Consider the following 15,548-nt stretch of genomic DNA (forward strand, 5'->3'; position numbering starts at 1 on the left):
CTTGTTTGAAGTAAGGTCATCCAATGTAAAAGACGAAGGAGTACAAAAAACGAGCCCTGCAGTTAACTCTACTGCCCCGAGAGATTTATGGTCATAAAAGGGTTTTAATATGTACATGCGAACATTTGAGGAGAGACCAAAACATGCTTCAAATAGCTGACATCAGTCTCTGGGAAACACATGTCAACATACTCCTGCCTGACCTAATCAAATGCCACGTAATTTATGTAATATTAACTGCTGTTTCTTACATCAAGAATGAAGGCACGGGATGCGTTTTCCAAAGGTTGAGCTGCAAGGGGAGAAAAATAAACATAGTTGTAGTTCGTCCAACAGAGACAGAGAAGAAGAAATAAATACAGTGAATTAGAAAAAAAGTCTCTCCCAATGTCCCCCTGGAGGCACAGAGAAGCCAAGTTTTCAGACATTCTGTGCTTGAAGTCAGCGAGGGCAGAGAGGTTGTAGAGTACAGAGAGGAGAGGAGAGGAGCGTAGAGGAGAGAAAAGGGTCCCTGTATTGGACCATTTTTAAAGAATAATCACAATCACGAAATTGAAAAACAAGTCATGAAAAGAAAATCCTAAAACTAAAACAAGTTTGAAAAAAAAACACAAAAAAGTGCTTAACCAGGTGAGAGGAGAGGAAAGGAGATAAAGTTAATAATGCTGCAGAGCAAACATCGGCAAACCTCTGAATCCTTACCAAGCTCCCTCTGAAAAAGATTTCTCCCCCTTTTTCAGGATTGTACTCACTAAAACTTTTACTTCTCACCATTGTTGGAGTTGGATGGCTGCTTGCACATTTTAAAAACTGACTTCCCCAACGTCACCCTCTTCCTGTTACTGTAGTAATCTATCGCCTTGTCGTGGTCCCTGTGAAGTCTCAGTCTTCTTTCCCAATAAAAGTTTCACCACATTCACACTTGAGGGGGGCAAAACTGTTTGAGCAATAACAGTTTATCTGACAGGTAAAATTCACGTGTGTTATTAGGAAAAGTGGTGCACCTTCAGATGAGCTAACAGATGCGTCATCGTGGCCTCAGTAGCATAAACTGGTTGAATAGGATTTATTGCTGCAGCAACTGGAGACTTAATATGTCTGTTTCTTCTCCCTGTCTTTCTGATTGTCTTCCTCTCTTCTTCCTCCAGGTCTTCAAGTGAGCTCATCAAAGGTGTTGTCCTTCTTGCTTCACTTACCTCGACTGGGTGAGGAATTCATGAAATAAAAGAACAATAGAGTACCAGCAGACGAAGCAGTTTGAATACAATGTATGTAGCCTCCACTGATATTTTTGTAATAAAAAACATGAAATAAAGAGGCTGAAAGAAACACAAATAGCAGTTAAATACCTCATATTATTCTCATTTTCAGGTTCAAAATTGAATTTAGAGTTGGATCAAAATAGGTTTACATGGTTAAATTTTCAAAAAACTCAAATGTTTTGTCATAGGCTCCATACTGCTGCTGCTCCTCTTTTTACCCTGTGTGTTGAGCTCTCCATTTTAGATACTGAGTGAGGCACTTCACTTCTATTCCATCTTTGTTGGGAGTCACACATGCACAGAACCAAGGTCAGTTAAGTATAAGTGATGAAAGCTGTTGAAATTAAATTTGAAGGTGTAAGTTAATGGGACAGTTGAAGTGTTACACTTTATTTGCAGTTTTGTATTCGCATCCCTGAACCATCAGAGGCTACTTTCATCCTAACGTAAATCCAGATCCTTAACATTTGCTCTGCCTCTGCCACTGATGCATAAGCCAGGTACATGTCAGCAGCAGGTTGTCCAACTCATCATCCCCCTGATGTGCCTTTTAAATATCCACCAATCATCTGTTTGGCTCCGTGTCAGGCATTTGCTCAGACAGAAGGATTTTTCCCATGCATACTAATGTGTTCCTCGAAAACTCTCTGCTGGTTGATTCCAGGGAGTGTGCTGGTCTTTTAGGGCTGGCTGCGTAGATAAAGCTTCTTTATAAAGTGCAGAAAGTGGTTTAAAAAGCTCACACCATGCAAAGTTTAGCATTATAATGTTAGGCATTGTATTCCAACCTGCCAAATTTCATGGCAGTGCAGCAAACGTTTCAGCCAGAGAGATGTTTTCTGCAGCCCAGTTTGCTCTACTAATGAAGATCTTCAAAGTCTTGTTGGTTTGTTAATATGTTTGCTTGATAACCTGTTGATCTCGCACATATGACTTTGATGGAAGCTGACCCAGAACCATATCCAGCAGTCGCAGCTGGTGAAAAGAGTAAAAGCTGCAGCATCTGCCCAACACATCAGAACACTTATGGCTCCCCCTCTATGTTCCTACCTCGCACCAACTCTCTTCTACTTTCTCCATCGTACTTTGAACACATATTTTAAAGCTGTAGAGCAAGAAAATGTAAATTTCTTTCAGACTGTTTTTTCCCTTCCACTATGCTCCTTGTTTTTCCCTCTGAGGTCAAGGGTTTCATTGGAGAAATTCTAACAAGACGGTCCCCTGAAATCCTATTAGTTGTCTCTTCATTTTGTGTTGACATAGACAGATGGGGCCAAAGTCAACCATCTCTTATTAGGATTCTGATGTTGTCCCAGCATGCTTTCTCTTCTCCCTCTCAGCTTTTGATATGCAGGATGTGGGACTTCCTAATGGCACCGTTTTAATTGAAAGTGAAAGCTGAGAATCAAAGACCTGAAATGGTACTGTGGGCAGAACCTCTAATCAATATCAAACATGAGGAAGAGCTCAGACAACACAGCCCCAGACAATGGACAATCATACTTTTTTTGGCCAAGGGTAAGGCATGTGTTGAATTAAAAAAAAAAAAATTAAAGCCACAATCAAAATAGACAATTTTTTATTACAAATACAAAACACAACAGTTCATTGCATAAATAGCTTGTTGTTGATTTAAATACAGTCAGTGCGGAATATGTTCCTATTTTGTAAAGCATTATTTCCCACTAAGGTTAGCATCAATGGCTACATTTTGTTGTTGTATTTATATTTCTCCATCACACTGCTGATTATCTCCATCTCAGAAATTGTCACAATTTGAAATAAAATTCTGATGCATTTGCCAAAGTTAAAAGTGTTGAGGCATTAACTTGCCAACATTATGCTAGTGCTTAGTTCATAGAAATAGTACCAAGTTACTTTAAGTTGACATGCACATGAACCATATTCAATATGTTTTAATCATTCATATATATTTACAATTCTTTAACAAAACAATACAAAATTAATATCAATTAAATATTTGTCCCCATATAAAAATGAATAACTTACAGTATACTTGTTTTAGGATAGTCGTTGTATAATGATTATCTACATGTACAAAAGAAAAAGAATTTCCTGGTATTTTGGAAATTTTGAAAAAAATAAGGTGCACTTGAGTGCCTATTACCTCCAAAAACCAAACTACCTCAGTGATCATAAAAAAATATTAACAATGGAATTATTCCACTATATCAATATACTGGTATATAATATACCAATACACCATGTACAAATAGGATTATAAAACAGATATGTGGGTCAGATGTATTCTATGTGCTGTCTTTAGCATATGAATGAAACCTGTGGAACGTCTGTGATGACACACAAACTAGTCAGTGCAGATTAAAACTGCAAACGCACTAATGTCGAAACAAACGGCTTTTGACAACAGAGGCGACATCTATGCTAGCATCACACCTTCAAATAAAGACCTCTCAGTCCAACTGATGTGTATGCATTTTGTTGAATATATTTTCAGCTTACAGTAAGTGCACTTTTGTCAACAAATTGTTGCCACTTTGTTCCGGGACGCAAATGGAAATCGCAATACACTTGAGTATGACGTTTGATGTAGTCTACCTACAGCGACTACAAAGCTGACACTGCCAGTGTGTAGGTTTCACCCTCTGAGGTCAAAAGCTTTGATCTTTACATCACAGCATTCCTGTGAAGGCAGAGCACACAACGTGAAGGTGTGATGCCCATAGCACCAAAGTGAGCAGGTATGAGCAGCTATGATCTTATTCTGTCCTTAATTACCAGGACCCGTACTACAAATACATCATTATTCATCAATTCAAATAGTCATGTAACAAATTAACTTACAGTTTATTTACAAGTCTTCAAAATTGTCTGCTGCCTTCAAATGTATGTTTGTGTCTTTAAATAAGTCCATATATACAAAATAAGTGTTGTCCTTGTGCAAATCTTTACTGGATTAAAATAATGCATCTGTGGTACTGTAGGGTGTCAGCTTATGTCGAGAGAAAACCTGTGTTTATTTGAACCAGTGCAGGTAGTTTGTCTTGAGAGCGGGGAAGCACATGTTGTTGCTGCAGGAGCCCCCGTAGCTGGGAGGGCAGGCGGAGCAGGGTACACCTACTTTGTAGGGAGCCTCTCCAATCCAATTACCCCTGAAAGACAGATAAATGTACAGGGTCAATGAAGTTAGATGGAACCAGCGAGTCTATTTTAAATATAATTTAAACTTGAATCAGCATATCTTGTCTAATATGCCTAAATGTTGAAACCAAAGATGATGAATTGATGTTCCAGTATAGGAGAGGTTCAATGTGGCCAGATTCTACACAAACAAATGTCTTCCAAAAAACTAAATGAGAAATCACATAGAGAACATACTTTTGTATATGGATAACATGGATTACTATGAATATGTGTGCACAAGGAATATACCAGAGAAACAGTTTGTCAGTTTTAAAGAGGAACAGTTTCATGTTAAAAGTTAATTCTTGACAATCTCATTCAAATGTCCATTTCGGAGCTGTTTTGTCAGTTTGCCCAAAAGCCCTTACAGTGCTTAGAAAAAAATAAAAATGTGAACATCTGGAATTCCTTGACAACTGTTCTGCTGAGGAAGATGAAGTAAAATTTATTCATAAAGCCTTTTTCACAGCTTGGATTTGGCTCCAGAACAGCTACCAAATGGACCTTAAAATGAGATTAAAATGATGTCATACTAAGATTACTTTGTCAAGAGCTGGATATCAGTTATTTTGAAATCTGTACTGTCTGAGCAAATAAGAAATCCGACTTCAGCATGTGTCTCACAGAAAATGTAAATGTAACCAGCTATCTGGACACCATCCAGATCCAAGATGCCAGTGCCATCTGGTGTTAAAGCAGCCTCAATGGCCTGAGCCTGTCACTCTTACACATGTCTCAAACCAGTGCGATTAAAGAACCTGGCTCACATGTCAGTCACAAGTCCCACCAGGCTTTGATTCTTGGAATTATTTCGAGAATATTTCTCCTGTTTCGTGGCTCTCCGGAGCTTTGGTTATGTGGTACCGGTTCACAGGCTTGTATCGAGGTTATCTGAATCTCCCAACAACATGGGTGGCATTTCACAACTCAGCACACAACAGAGGCGTCTGTGTCGGGATTAATCCACCGTCATCAGGTTAGCGGGTTCTTTAGAATTAACAGGCTTCCTCATGGCATGCATTTAAAGTACACTTACTTGGGTGAGTAGTTGCAAACTAAATACGTCGCCCGTTTCCACACGGAACCCCATACGTTCATATTATGACACGTGTGAACAGCACAGCCTACTTTGTTGGATGTTGCCCATACCATCTGCAAAAAAAGACAGCCAATTAATGCCATTGTTACACCAATTTAAAGTATGTAATACTCATTGTTGTCTGTGTACCTGTGTATAATGGGTACACATGGGTCCATAGCATCTGAGAGGGCATCGAGGGTTGCAGTCGCGGGGGTAGGGAAAGGAGTAATCCTTGACCTCGTCGTACCAAGGCTTCACCAGCTGGAGAATAGATCGATAGCTGTGAACAGAAGACAGAGAGTAAACTATACTGTACAACTAATCATAAGCAACTAATACAGGCTGACCGGACAGAGATTCAAGCCTTGATAATCTCTGATTTGCCAATTATCAATATATTTTAGGAAAAAATAGTAAGAGGTGGATGTGCAGTTTGGCTACAGGTGTTTTGCGGAACACAGAAAGACTTTAAGACATTGTCTTTGCACTGTAATTCTTGCGTCACAGCAAAAAGCTCCATTGCTTTGAATCTCAGCCCTGTGTGTGTGTGTGTGTGTGTGTGTGTGTGCGTGTGTGTTTGTGTGTGTAGCATTTACAGATTTCAGTTATTTCCGCATTTGTTTCCATTGCCTCAAGTTGCTCTCGTTTCCTCCCACAGTTATTAAACCAACCATTTTTAAAGATTAAAGATTATTTGGGGTTTTTCCCTTTATGATAGTAATAGTGCATGGACTGGAAGAGAGAAATGGGGGATGACAATGCCACTGCATGGGGTTTGTATTTGAACCCATGAATTACATTTCAGCATATCAACAAGGGCATTTAAAAAATGTGCCAGCACTTCAGAGTGTGCAGCCATACAGCAACGATTTTAATACCGAACAGAGATTGAATTCTCATGATTGTTTTCACAATGGTCAGATTTCTTTGTAAGATATCCAAATGTACTCTGCAGAATCGTATTACTACTTAGATCTAGTAGTTTTTTAAGGAAATAATATTACTAAAGAACTCCCTAGCAAGCCACAAGAAATAATCTGAATGAGCAGTGTTCCCTTGGGTCTCGTGATGCTCCTCAATAAAATAAAAAAGAGTGTAGAAACATGTGAAGGTCCCCTGTGTTTCTAAATGGAAAATCAAGACCCACTAAAGGGATGTGCCTTTGTCCTCAGGGGTCATGGCTGAAAACACATCTTTTGTTTATTTGAAGGGTCACAGGAGCATTTCTCAAGCAGTCACTGGGTCACAGTGCAAAAACCTTTAGGAGAAAGAAGAAGGGCGGCAAGGCAACGACCATGACTGCAGCGAGACAGAGAGTCATCCCTGAGAGAAGCAGCAGATGTCGGGGAGGGGGAGGGGAGTCAAAGGTCACTCACCGTCCTGTCCTGACGGAGAGGTTTTGACCCAGAAACCTGAGGAGGTGAGGTGGCCCGTGCTCCCACAGGCAGGCATGAGCCCAGTCCTCAGCTGTCTTAGCCAGGGTTTCATCCCACACCTACACACATGGTGGGAACGTAGAAACCCATTACATAACAGAAAATATCAACACTATAGATCTTCATTTAGCAGTGAGAAGTGAGATAAGAGTTGGCCCTTGAGTTCATAGCACTTTTACAGGTGTTGCCATGGCAACAAGCCTAGGTCATCCTGCAAATCAGTTACAGAGGAGGAGAAAGTTCAGTTCCCATTGTCCAATGTAACTCTTTCACTGAATAGACAGGGAGTTGGACAGCAGTGGTTTAGGAAAACCAAACTTGTCAACGGTCACACTAATGAATGGTTTAATTGGGAATGGTTTGTGACTGGAACAATGAGGAGAGATTTTCCCTCATGACATCATTCTACGGGACCTTTTTTCAGTTTTGCATCTCATTACCAGTGCAACAACCGAGGATGGAGATGCTGCCAATTTAAAGCATGAAAATATGATAGCTGAGCTGCTATGTTCATCTGACAGTTGTTGGAACAACCTTTCAAAAGGAGCAGTATACTGCTTCACACCATAACATTTTATTTTGCAGCTGTAAGTAGTGAGCTGTAGAGGAAATTAAAAGTCTGACTCAGAAATGTTGGGATTTTGCCATCAAGTGACCACTGTCAACAGGCTACCGGTACTATACATGACCCCCTTACTACTTTGGTGGTCTCCTTCAGTGCAATCTGCTCAACAGCTGAAGGTGCCAAGAAACGTCAAGACATTTGTCACTTAACTTCCTGACACAACTACATCTATTAAAATCCGATTCTCCATCACTTCTTATTATTTCACTTGATGCATGCTCTTTGGTCATTAGCAGAACAGTATAATAAAACATTCTAAGTAGGAGGAGGTATACAGTTCATGGCTCGAGGAATATGAAAATGCATGCACATGAATTAAGTAGCCTAACAATGCAAGCTTTCACTTACCATGTATTCCATATTGGAAGCTGGGGGAAACACCTTCCCTCTTACTTTGTTATGGTAGTCAAGAATGGCAAGCATGTCATTCTGACTAATGAAACGCTTCCTCCTGCTTTTGGAAATAGTCGTGGTGTCGGTTCCATAGCTGTGCGCTGCACCTAGATTGGTGAAATTGGCGGCTGGCAAGGACGTGGAGACAGCCGGAATAGTTGTTGCCAATGCACTTGCTCCGCAAGACATGAACATGAGTATCAGGTCTACTGCAAATAACTGAATTTTCATGTTTGTTGTTTTTGGAAACTGCAGACAGAATATCCCGCGTCTTGGTTTGATCTGTAAAGGAAGCAAGAAGACCAATTTGCAGTGTTGTCGCGGTGCGCACAAATAAGAGGCATTTTAAATTCAGACATGATTAGCTTCAAACCGCCAACCCAGGACAGAAATGCAAGTGACATTCCTCCACACAGTATTTGGTCCTACCTTTTCTTGCGGAGCGGTACCTTGTGCCTGCGTTGCCAAGGCTGCGTCACCTCCAAGATTCAGCAATGGATTGGAGTGAGGGAGGGCAAGTGAGAAGTTTTTGAGCTTGCAAACTTAGTGAGTGCTTTAGGAGAAGTCCGTGTTTTGGGGGTTTATATAGGCTATTGCAGTGGACGATGAAGGAAGTGCGCCTGCCTTGAAGGTAGACGCACAGCCCCTCCTTGTCACCTGAAACACAGCATGCTTGGTTTTTCCGAACCCATTTTTTAGCAAATCTTGCTTAATTTCATCATGGCATCTACTTTAGGTTTGGGCAGCTGCAGGATGTGGAAGGACAACATTTGATTAACCAAGTACACCAAGGTAGATAGAGCATAATACATGACTATGTGTGCCTTGTCCTAGCTTCTCAAAAAGCAAGTGTGAAGAATGTTGCCATGGATGTGATTTATGATTTAAATTTATTTAAATTCAAACCCTCAATCTCACAATATTGATTGACTTGGCTTGAAAGAAGCTCTTAACAATCACTTTGTCACATCAGCTCCATATGAAGGTGATAAAATGCACTTGCCACAAGCTCCACTGGTCACTGGTCAGGACATCCACATAAACTCATGGGGGGGGGTGGAAACAAGCAGTTTTTATGAGTCAAATCAATGTGAGAGCTGCGTCCATATGTCCTGTTAGCCTTTGTCATTTCCATTATACTATTAAGATTACACTTGCTCAGTATGTTGCTCCAGCTGTGTGATTTGCCAGGGCAAATGCAGAGCCAAGAGAGAGAAAAAAACCTTCTGCAGGTCATCATTTCATTGGCAGCTGGTGAACATATTAAAGAAACGTGACGCAGGAACAATTTTCTTCCCCCTTTTTTCTTCTCTCGCTCTGTCCCTCCCCCTCTCTTGTTGCCGACAACTGGTGCTTTCCCAAAAACAACTCTGGGAAGTGATGGACTTTTCATGTGCTAGAAATAGTGGAAGGGATATATATCACTCAAGAGAGGTGCACAGCAAAGATGAACTCCTCTGTTTCATCCATGCATTTCAGCTCTCCAATGCCGCTGCTCTTCCTCAACTGACTAAAGACTTGATGGAAAGAGTCAGATACATCATGACAGATTGGTTAAATATCTTCACTTCCTAAATCGGATGCAGGACTTCTTTATGTCAGGACACTAAGCAGAATGCTCTTTTGAGCCTTTAACTTTAACAGGAAAAACTTCAAATAGTTAAATTTATCAGTGTGCAAGAGGATTGGAAATTGGATTTCAGCTTCATGTATTTTATGATTAGTTTATTTAGATTAGTTATTTTCAGAAAGAAAAACTTGTACAACGAGAAAGCAGCCTTAATTCTATGGTCAAAGAGACCATGAGCTACCTCTGAGTGAACTCTGTACTTGTATTGTAAGATAAGAATGCAAAAGAGTCTACTTTTTCTAATATTTTCCAGATATTTCCACTGAACTATACTCATCAACCTTATACTGATTAAATCAAATCAGTAGCCTATAATTTGAGAAATTATGTGATTTTAGTTTTTTTGTTTCTGTACGACTATGCACCATCACATCTGCTCAGTATTTTCACTCATACTCTCATCTGGTATTACTCTCCAGCCAGCACAGCACGCCAGCCAAAGATTCTGATCAGCACAGTGCTCGGTGATCCCATTCCCAGGTTTATAGCCATATTATTGTCCGTATTATCAAATTAACATTGCATAACATACACCTGTTTCACAGTATTTCACACTTCATATTTATTTAGCCATAAGCTTCGGATCCAAGACTGAACAATGGAGTCATACGTTAAGTGTCATTGTGAAAAAAGGATTTCCTAGCATACTGTACTTCCACTGTAAGTCTCTCCTCCCCTCTCTCTCTTTCTCTCTCCTCCCCCCTCCCACACACACGCGCACACATGTACGCACGCACGCACACACACACACACACACACACACACACACACACACACATACACACAGTTTTGTTTCTTGCAGTCTCCATAAGGCCCTTAGTCTCAAAATGCTAGTACCTGTTTGTGTAGTGAACCCAGTGACTTCAAAAGAGGTTGAAGCATTATTATCGTGTTATCAGAGCAATTAGGGCATTCATTATTAGGGGCACAAGCTGCTATGATGGGCATTGGGTCTGTTTTGGAAAGGCATTCTTTTTCAGACAGAGCATTTATTTACCTAAAATACATTGTTCCAAGTTTCCCCCACGCTTCCCCCTCTCCGAAGGCCTCTCGAAGCCCAGTGTTGATGCCAGTACAGCAGAGAGAATGAGGTGCAGTGGGGAGCAAGAGGGAAAGCAAGAAAGAGAAATAGCAGACAGACAATAGACAGCTTCATCTAGTGTTGCATTGGTTTGGGTTCTAGATGCAGCCAACCAAGCCAAAATAATATACATGTGTACATATATATGTTAGTATATAGCATCACGTGCATCTGTTTAATAAACCCAAGGCCCAAACAACCAATCATCTGTTTTTTAAGTATGTGTTATTGGACAGTTTTTCACCCAGGTCTGGGCATAGTATATTGACCTGGACGATTCAATAAGTAACAAAATCTCCTCAGGATGGTTCCTCGCTCAGTCCAGCATTCTAGCAATCAAAGCACATGCTGTAGACTCCAGCTCAGCTGTGCACTCCACCCAAGGCTATTATAACTGCGCTGGCAGAGTCCACGATGCATGGGAAAGTCACTAAGAGATCGGTAGCATGTGAATGGAAGTTGTTTGCAGGGTGGTCGTGGTGGTTTGGATTTGGACATGCTTTTATTCTGTGAATTTAGAAACGTATTTTAAATAGATTGACATTTTGGAAAATATGCGGTCTTGGGCTTATAGTCTATGGACTAGTTCTTGGCAAAGTGCAGTCTTTCTGGTTGTGGCAAACACTCAAACAATTGAAACAATTGAAACAAATGACACATAACATGTTCATTAGTGAGCTGGTTGGTGACTTTCATTATATTTGGACAGAGTTAGGCTAGCTATTTCACCCTTTTTATGCTAAGCTAAGATAACCAACTGCTTGTAAAATATTTACAGTATAGAAATGAAAGTGGAATTAATCAAATGGTATCTCCCAAACCAACTGTTCCATCCATGCCAAATAATGCAAAAATGAGGAGTTTGCATAGTACTTTCTATGAAAATAGGGTGAATCTTGCTGTATTTTGGCTTTTTTTTAGTGAATTGTATTGGAGCAGCTGGGAAGTTGTAATGTCATGGGTTGTTTTTTGTTGAAAAAAAGAAAAGTGACATTTCAAGAGTGGTTTACATTGGTAAGAAGCCCGGTCTCTAACTTCAAGCTGTCCAGGCTGCTTTCTTCCGCACACAGCTGTTAAACATTGTATCAGTGGAATATGCAGTTACATAGCAAATATTGTATGTTTCACACAGTCTGCTAACTTACGACGGGGCGATGGTTTGTTGACAGAGAAAAAAGCTGCGGGTGAGAAAGCTTCAACCCTGTGTCCCCGTCAGAAGTTCAGGAGTGGATTATTACTCCTCCCTTCTCCAAAGAGTAACAAGCATAGTAATTAAGTCAATAAATATCTAAGTCTTATCTAGGGCACTCTCTGATCAAAGAGTGCCCTAGCTGAGCTTCAATTTAATTCAAAATTAAATTCTTGCTGTGTTTGGACTGTATATAGACCAAGGTGCTATATAACAACACTGGTGAAATGTGGTTGCAATACCAGCTGGTACTGTAACTACAGTACTTATTGCTGAAGGATCACCCAATATAACCCAAAGCCACTTTGTCTTGTGTTTACCGAATAGTGACCTCCACAAACATGACCGTAGAGAATCTGTTTCAGACTGCATGTTTTCCCCTGTTGTCTAGATACAAGTGGCTGTTGTTTGGCTCCTCAATGGAATCTGAGGTGACTTTGTCCCCAACCTCGATCAAAGGAAGGAAGCACACAAAAAACAACATTAAGGGAAGAGTAAACAGCAACGGACAGTGAGAGAAATGAACATTCGGATTCAGACGAATTTGAATAACTTTTTTTTCTCCAGATGAAGTGAATAATTCCTAGAACAAGATGAAAAAAGGTAAGCGGAAAATATAACACTGGCAAGTTTCTGCACCATGAGCTTTATGCAAGGGCCTGTAAAAGTGCTTCAAACAATCTTAACAAATATAATGTCAGCAGAACATACACTATGAAACACCCTTTTCCCGAAATACTATTTAGAGTGTGGGAAAAAAACCTTAGGGATTACCAGAGGGGGGGGGGGGGCTTTTTTTGTCAGGAATAAGTCACTCAGCTTGTGTATCTATTTTTGACATGTTACATTCCTTTGCCCCCAGATATTCTCACCCATCTATAAGACATTTACAACCATCTTTGATGCTAGGGCCTTGTAAGACTGCACACAGACTGGGCTGTGGTCGCACACAGACATTTCTCAAGAGGTTCAGATGTCAGCTGAGAGAGACAGGCAAACATGAAAAATCCAGAAGGACCTAAAGTTAGAACTGAGGCGTTTTATGATGTATCTTCCTGACAGCAGGTAACAGAAAATATCACCAGGGGCTCAGAAGAGAGCTGCCAAAACCAAAACAACCTATGCAGAGTTTTCTAAAAAGCTGTGATAAAGCCTACCTTTACTGTTATGCCGTGAGATAATGCATCAATACAAACCACTTTATGGATTTAATTATGTTTGAAAAGTTTGAGATTTGGGGAAATGCGCTTATACACTTTCTTGCAGACGGTTAGACAATCAATGCCACTCTTATCGGCACGCTGAATGAAGCTAGAGCCAGGAGACCGTTACCTTAGCTAATCCGAACTAGAAAAAGGTTAAGGTTAGGTGGAAACTGTTAGCCTGGCTCTGTTTAAAGGTAAACAGAAAATCTAAAACAAATGCTGTAGGCCACTAATTAACATGTTTCATCTAGTTTGATTTATTCACACAAAAACCAATGCGTTTCCCAAAATGTAAACGTCTTCTTTTAAGTTGTCTGGCAGTCTGCTTAAGCTAAGTGCATGCACACATTCAGCACTTCACTGAATGCAGATTGGTGGTTCATTTGTCTGATAAAGGTGGATTTCTTGTGACCTGCCTTGGCCAGTTGGGAGCAAAAGAGAATTATGTTGACCGGCCCGCCGGCCGGCGGTCTTCTTTGGGGTGTGGCTGTGTAGGCCTGTGTAGGCCTGGAGGCGGTCTAGACAACAGAAGAGCAATGGGTTGGGCCCTGGCAGACAGGCCCTGTGGCTGGGTCTCTCTTGGGCAGGGCCTTTGGGACTCCCGTCCTTGGCAGAAATGATACATGCATTGGACTATTCTGGGGTTGAGACGCCCTAGGCTTTGTAATTCTAATTTGTGCTTCTAGTTGATGAAGTTAAATAAGAGAAAATTAAAAAACGGTCATAGCTGTTGCCTAAGTTCACTATTATACATATAACTTCTGATTCCTGTACTGAAATCCTTAGCTGTTGAAGTCTGCTTTTCCTACAGTCAAAATTGTGCTCAAGTGAAAGAAAAGCTTCAGTCCCGATCCCAACGTGGGTGGTTTAAGACTTGATCCTTGCTTACTTGGCATCTGGTAAGACCTTTTGTGTTGCTGGAAAAGCACAGGCAAGGACTGCAACTTTGCGTCCAGAGTGCAGTGGTGACATTTGGTGAACTGTACCATTCATTGTTAAAGAATATGCAAATTGTTATGTTGGATTATTTTTTATGTCAGCTTTTCTTCCTTGATCCTATTAGAGCCTGATCAAGCAGCTACCTGCCAGAAAACCATGCAACAAAGTACAATAACACAAGTGATACCATTGTTACACTCATGGTTGCTCCTCGCATGATCTAAGACACTAGACACTATTGTTACAGAAACCTTCATCTTACACTAGTTAGGTTAAATAGTGGAGTTCTGAGCTACGGATTTGGCACAGTAGATTCAACCAGATGTTACTGAAGCCTGATTCGACAGGTCAAAATGTGGACATTTTCCAGCTCCAGCATGTTTCAAAATATTTTGCAGAGTGATGGAAATAAATGTTGTTTCTTCCAATATACAGTATTGCTTAGTGTGACACTGTGTGCTAATCTGTTGTTTTAGCTCAGAAGCAGATGAGGCCCAAAAATTTGACCTCAAACAGAGCAAAAACAACAACAAAATCTTCCATAGTTGGTTGCTCTCTTGATTTTGGCCTTGAGGATGACAGAAATCTGGGAATCATGCTTCCATGAGTCCAAGGAGAGTTCAGAAGGCTATGCACTAAAACAGCAATAACGCTGGAATTAAAACAGTTTCATATTTAATTTGTGACTGATACGATATCGTAAAAGAAACTTAAGATGTTCAGAATCAGACAGATTTCTTGCGTATTTATCTCACTTAAGTTCGGGTTAATGACGTCAAAGGACTAACCATCAATCTGTCCTTAGCAGGCTCTTGCCCATGCCGTATTTTTGATGACATCAGTGTTTTTGTTGGATCCAGCTTATCAGAAATGCTTGAGCTTTCTTGTGCGGTGTTCCATGAAAGTGATGGATTTCAAGTTTAGATGAAGCAAAGTCTCTGTGGGTTTCTGGGAGTCCCCCTTTTGACCTCATGTCTTCATCACTCTTGCAATTGGTGTTTTGCAGTTTCTAGGTTTTCCCAATTAGAGTTGATGGAACTGGTCATAGTGTCTCATACTTATTTAGAATTTTTCCAAACACAGGCCCAGAACCCACTTGTTGTTTCAGTCCAAGGCTGGATACATGGTTGTCACAGTCTTTTGTATTTATTTGATTGGTCAAAGTTATTGAAAATAACTGTTTAGAAGTTTGGTGGCTTAAGACCGAATACTCCCTCTCACCCTCTCTCCCTGTTTTGGGCCAAACAAGGTGACCTCAGATGTTTTGCAGTGCACCCCCCTTTGTGAGGCATGAGCCCCCTGCGGCAGGTGGCATCCCTCGTAAGAATTTACAACTTTGTTCTTCTAGGTTAATGCAAACAAACCAGGTTTTATGGAGCAAATACTGAAAGGTCATGATCCCTGCAGTTTGATAGTACAATGACAGAGAAACCCGACTTCATTTATCTTGGGGGTACCTGTGAGATGCTCTCAGAAAATCCAAATTACAGTTTCCAAGCATTTTAACTCTTTGACATGAAAAACCATCATGTCTGATCACAT

At 40.6% G+C, this 15,548-nt stretch overlaps 1 protein-coding gene across 1 annotated transcript; it reads right to left on the reverse strand.

Annotated features, from left to right (window-relative positions):
* Window positions 1-2,824: 2,824 nt before the first annotated feature.
* Window positions 2,825-8,601, reverse strand: pi15a (peptidase inhibitor 15a). The gene is made up of 6 exons (XM_034862554.1): window positions 8,392-8,601; window positions 7,918-8,244; window positions 6,885-7,003; window positions 5,656-5,788; window positions 5,464-5,579; window positions 2,825-4,396 (listed from the first exon to the last, which is right to left on the reverse strand). The coding sequence occupies exons 2-6, from the start codon at window positions 8,191-8,193 to the stop codon at window positions 4,261-4,263; spliced, it is 780 nt and encodes a 259-aa protein (XP_034718445.1). The 5' UTR covers window positions 8,194-8,244; window positions 8,392-8,601; the 3' UTR covers window positions 2,825-4,260.
* Window positions 8,602-15,548: the final 6,947 nt, after the last annotated feature.

This window comes from Etheostoma cragini, chromosome 22 (assembly GCF_013103735.1).
Source record: "Etheostoma cragini isolate CJK2018 chromosome 22, CSU_Ecrag_1.0, whole genome shotgun sequence".
Classification (NCBI taxonomy): Eukaryota; Metazoa; Chordata; class Actinopteri; order Perciformes; family Percidae; genus Etheostoma; species Etheostoma cragini.

Bases quoted from the DNA above. Each gene is read 5' to 3' on its own strand.
- pi15a (XM_034862554.1), bottom strand. From the start codon at position 8,193: ATGAAAATTCAGTTATTTGCAGTAGACCTGATACTCATGTTCATGTCT. The intron at 7,004-7,917 runs GTAAGTGAAAGC...CCATGTGTGTAG, and splicing joins CTTCCAATATGGAATACATG to GTGTGGGATGAAACCCTGGC. The intron at 5,789-6,884 runs GTGAGTGACCTT...TTCTGTTCACAG, and splicing joins CTCTCCGTCAGGACAGGACG to CTATCGATCTATTCTCCAGC.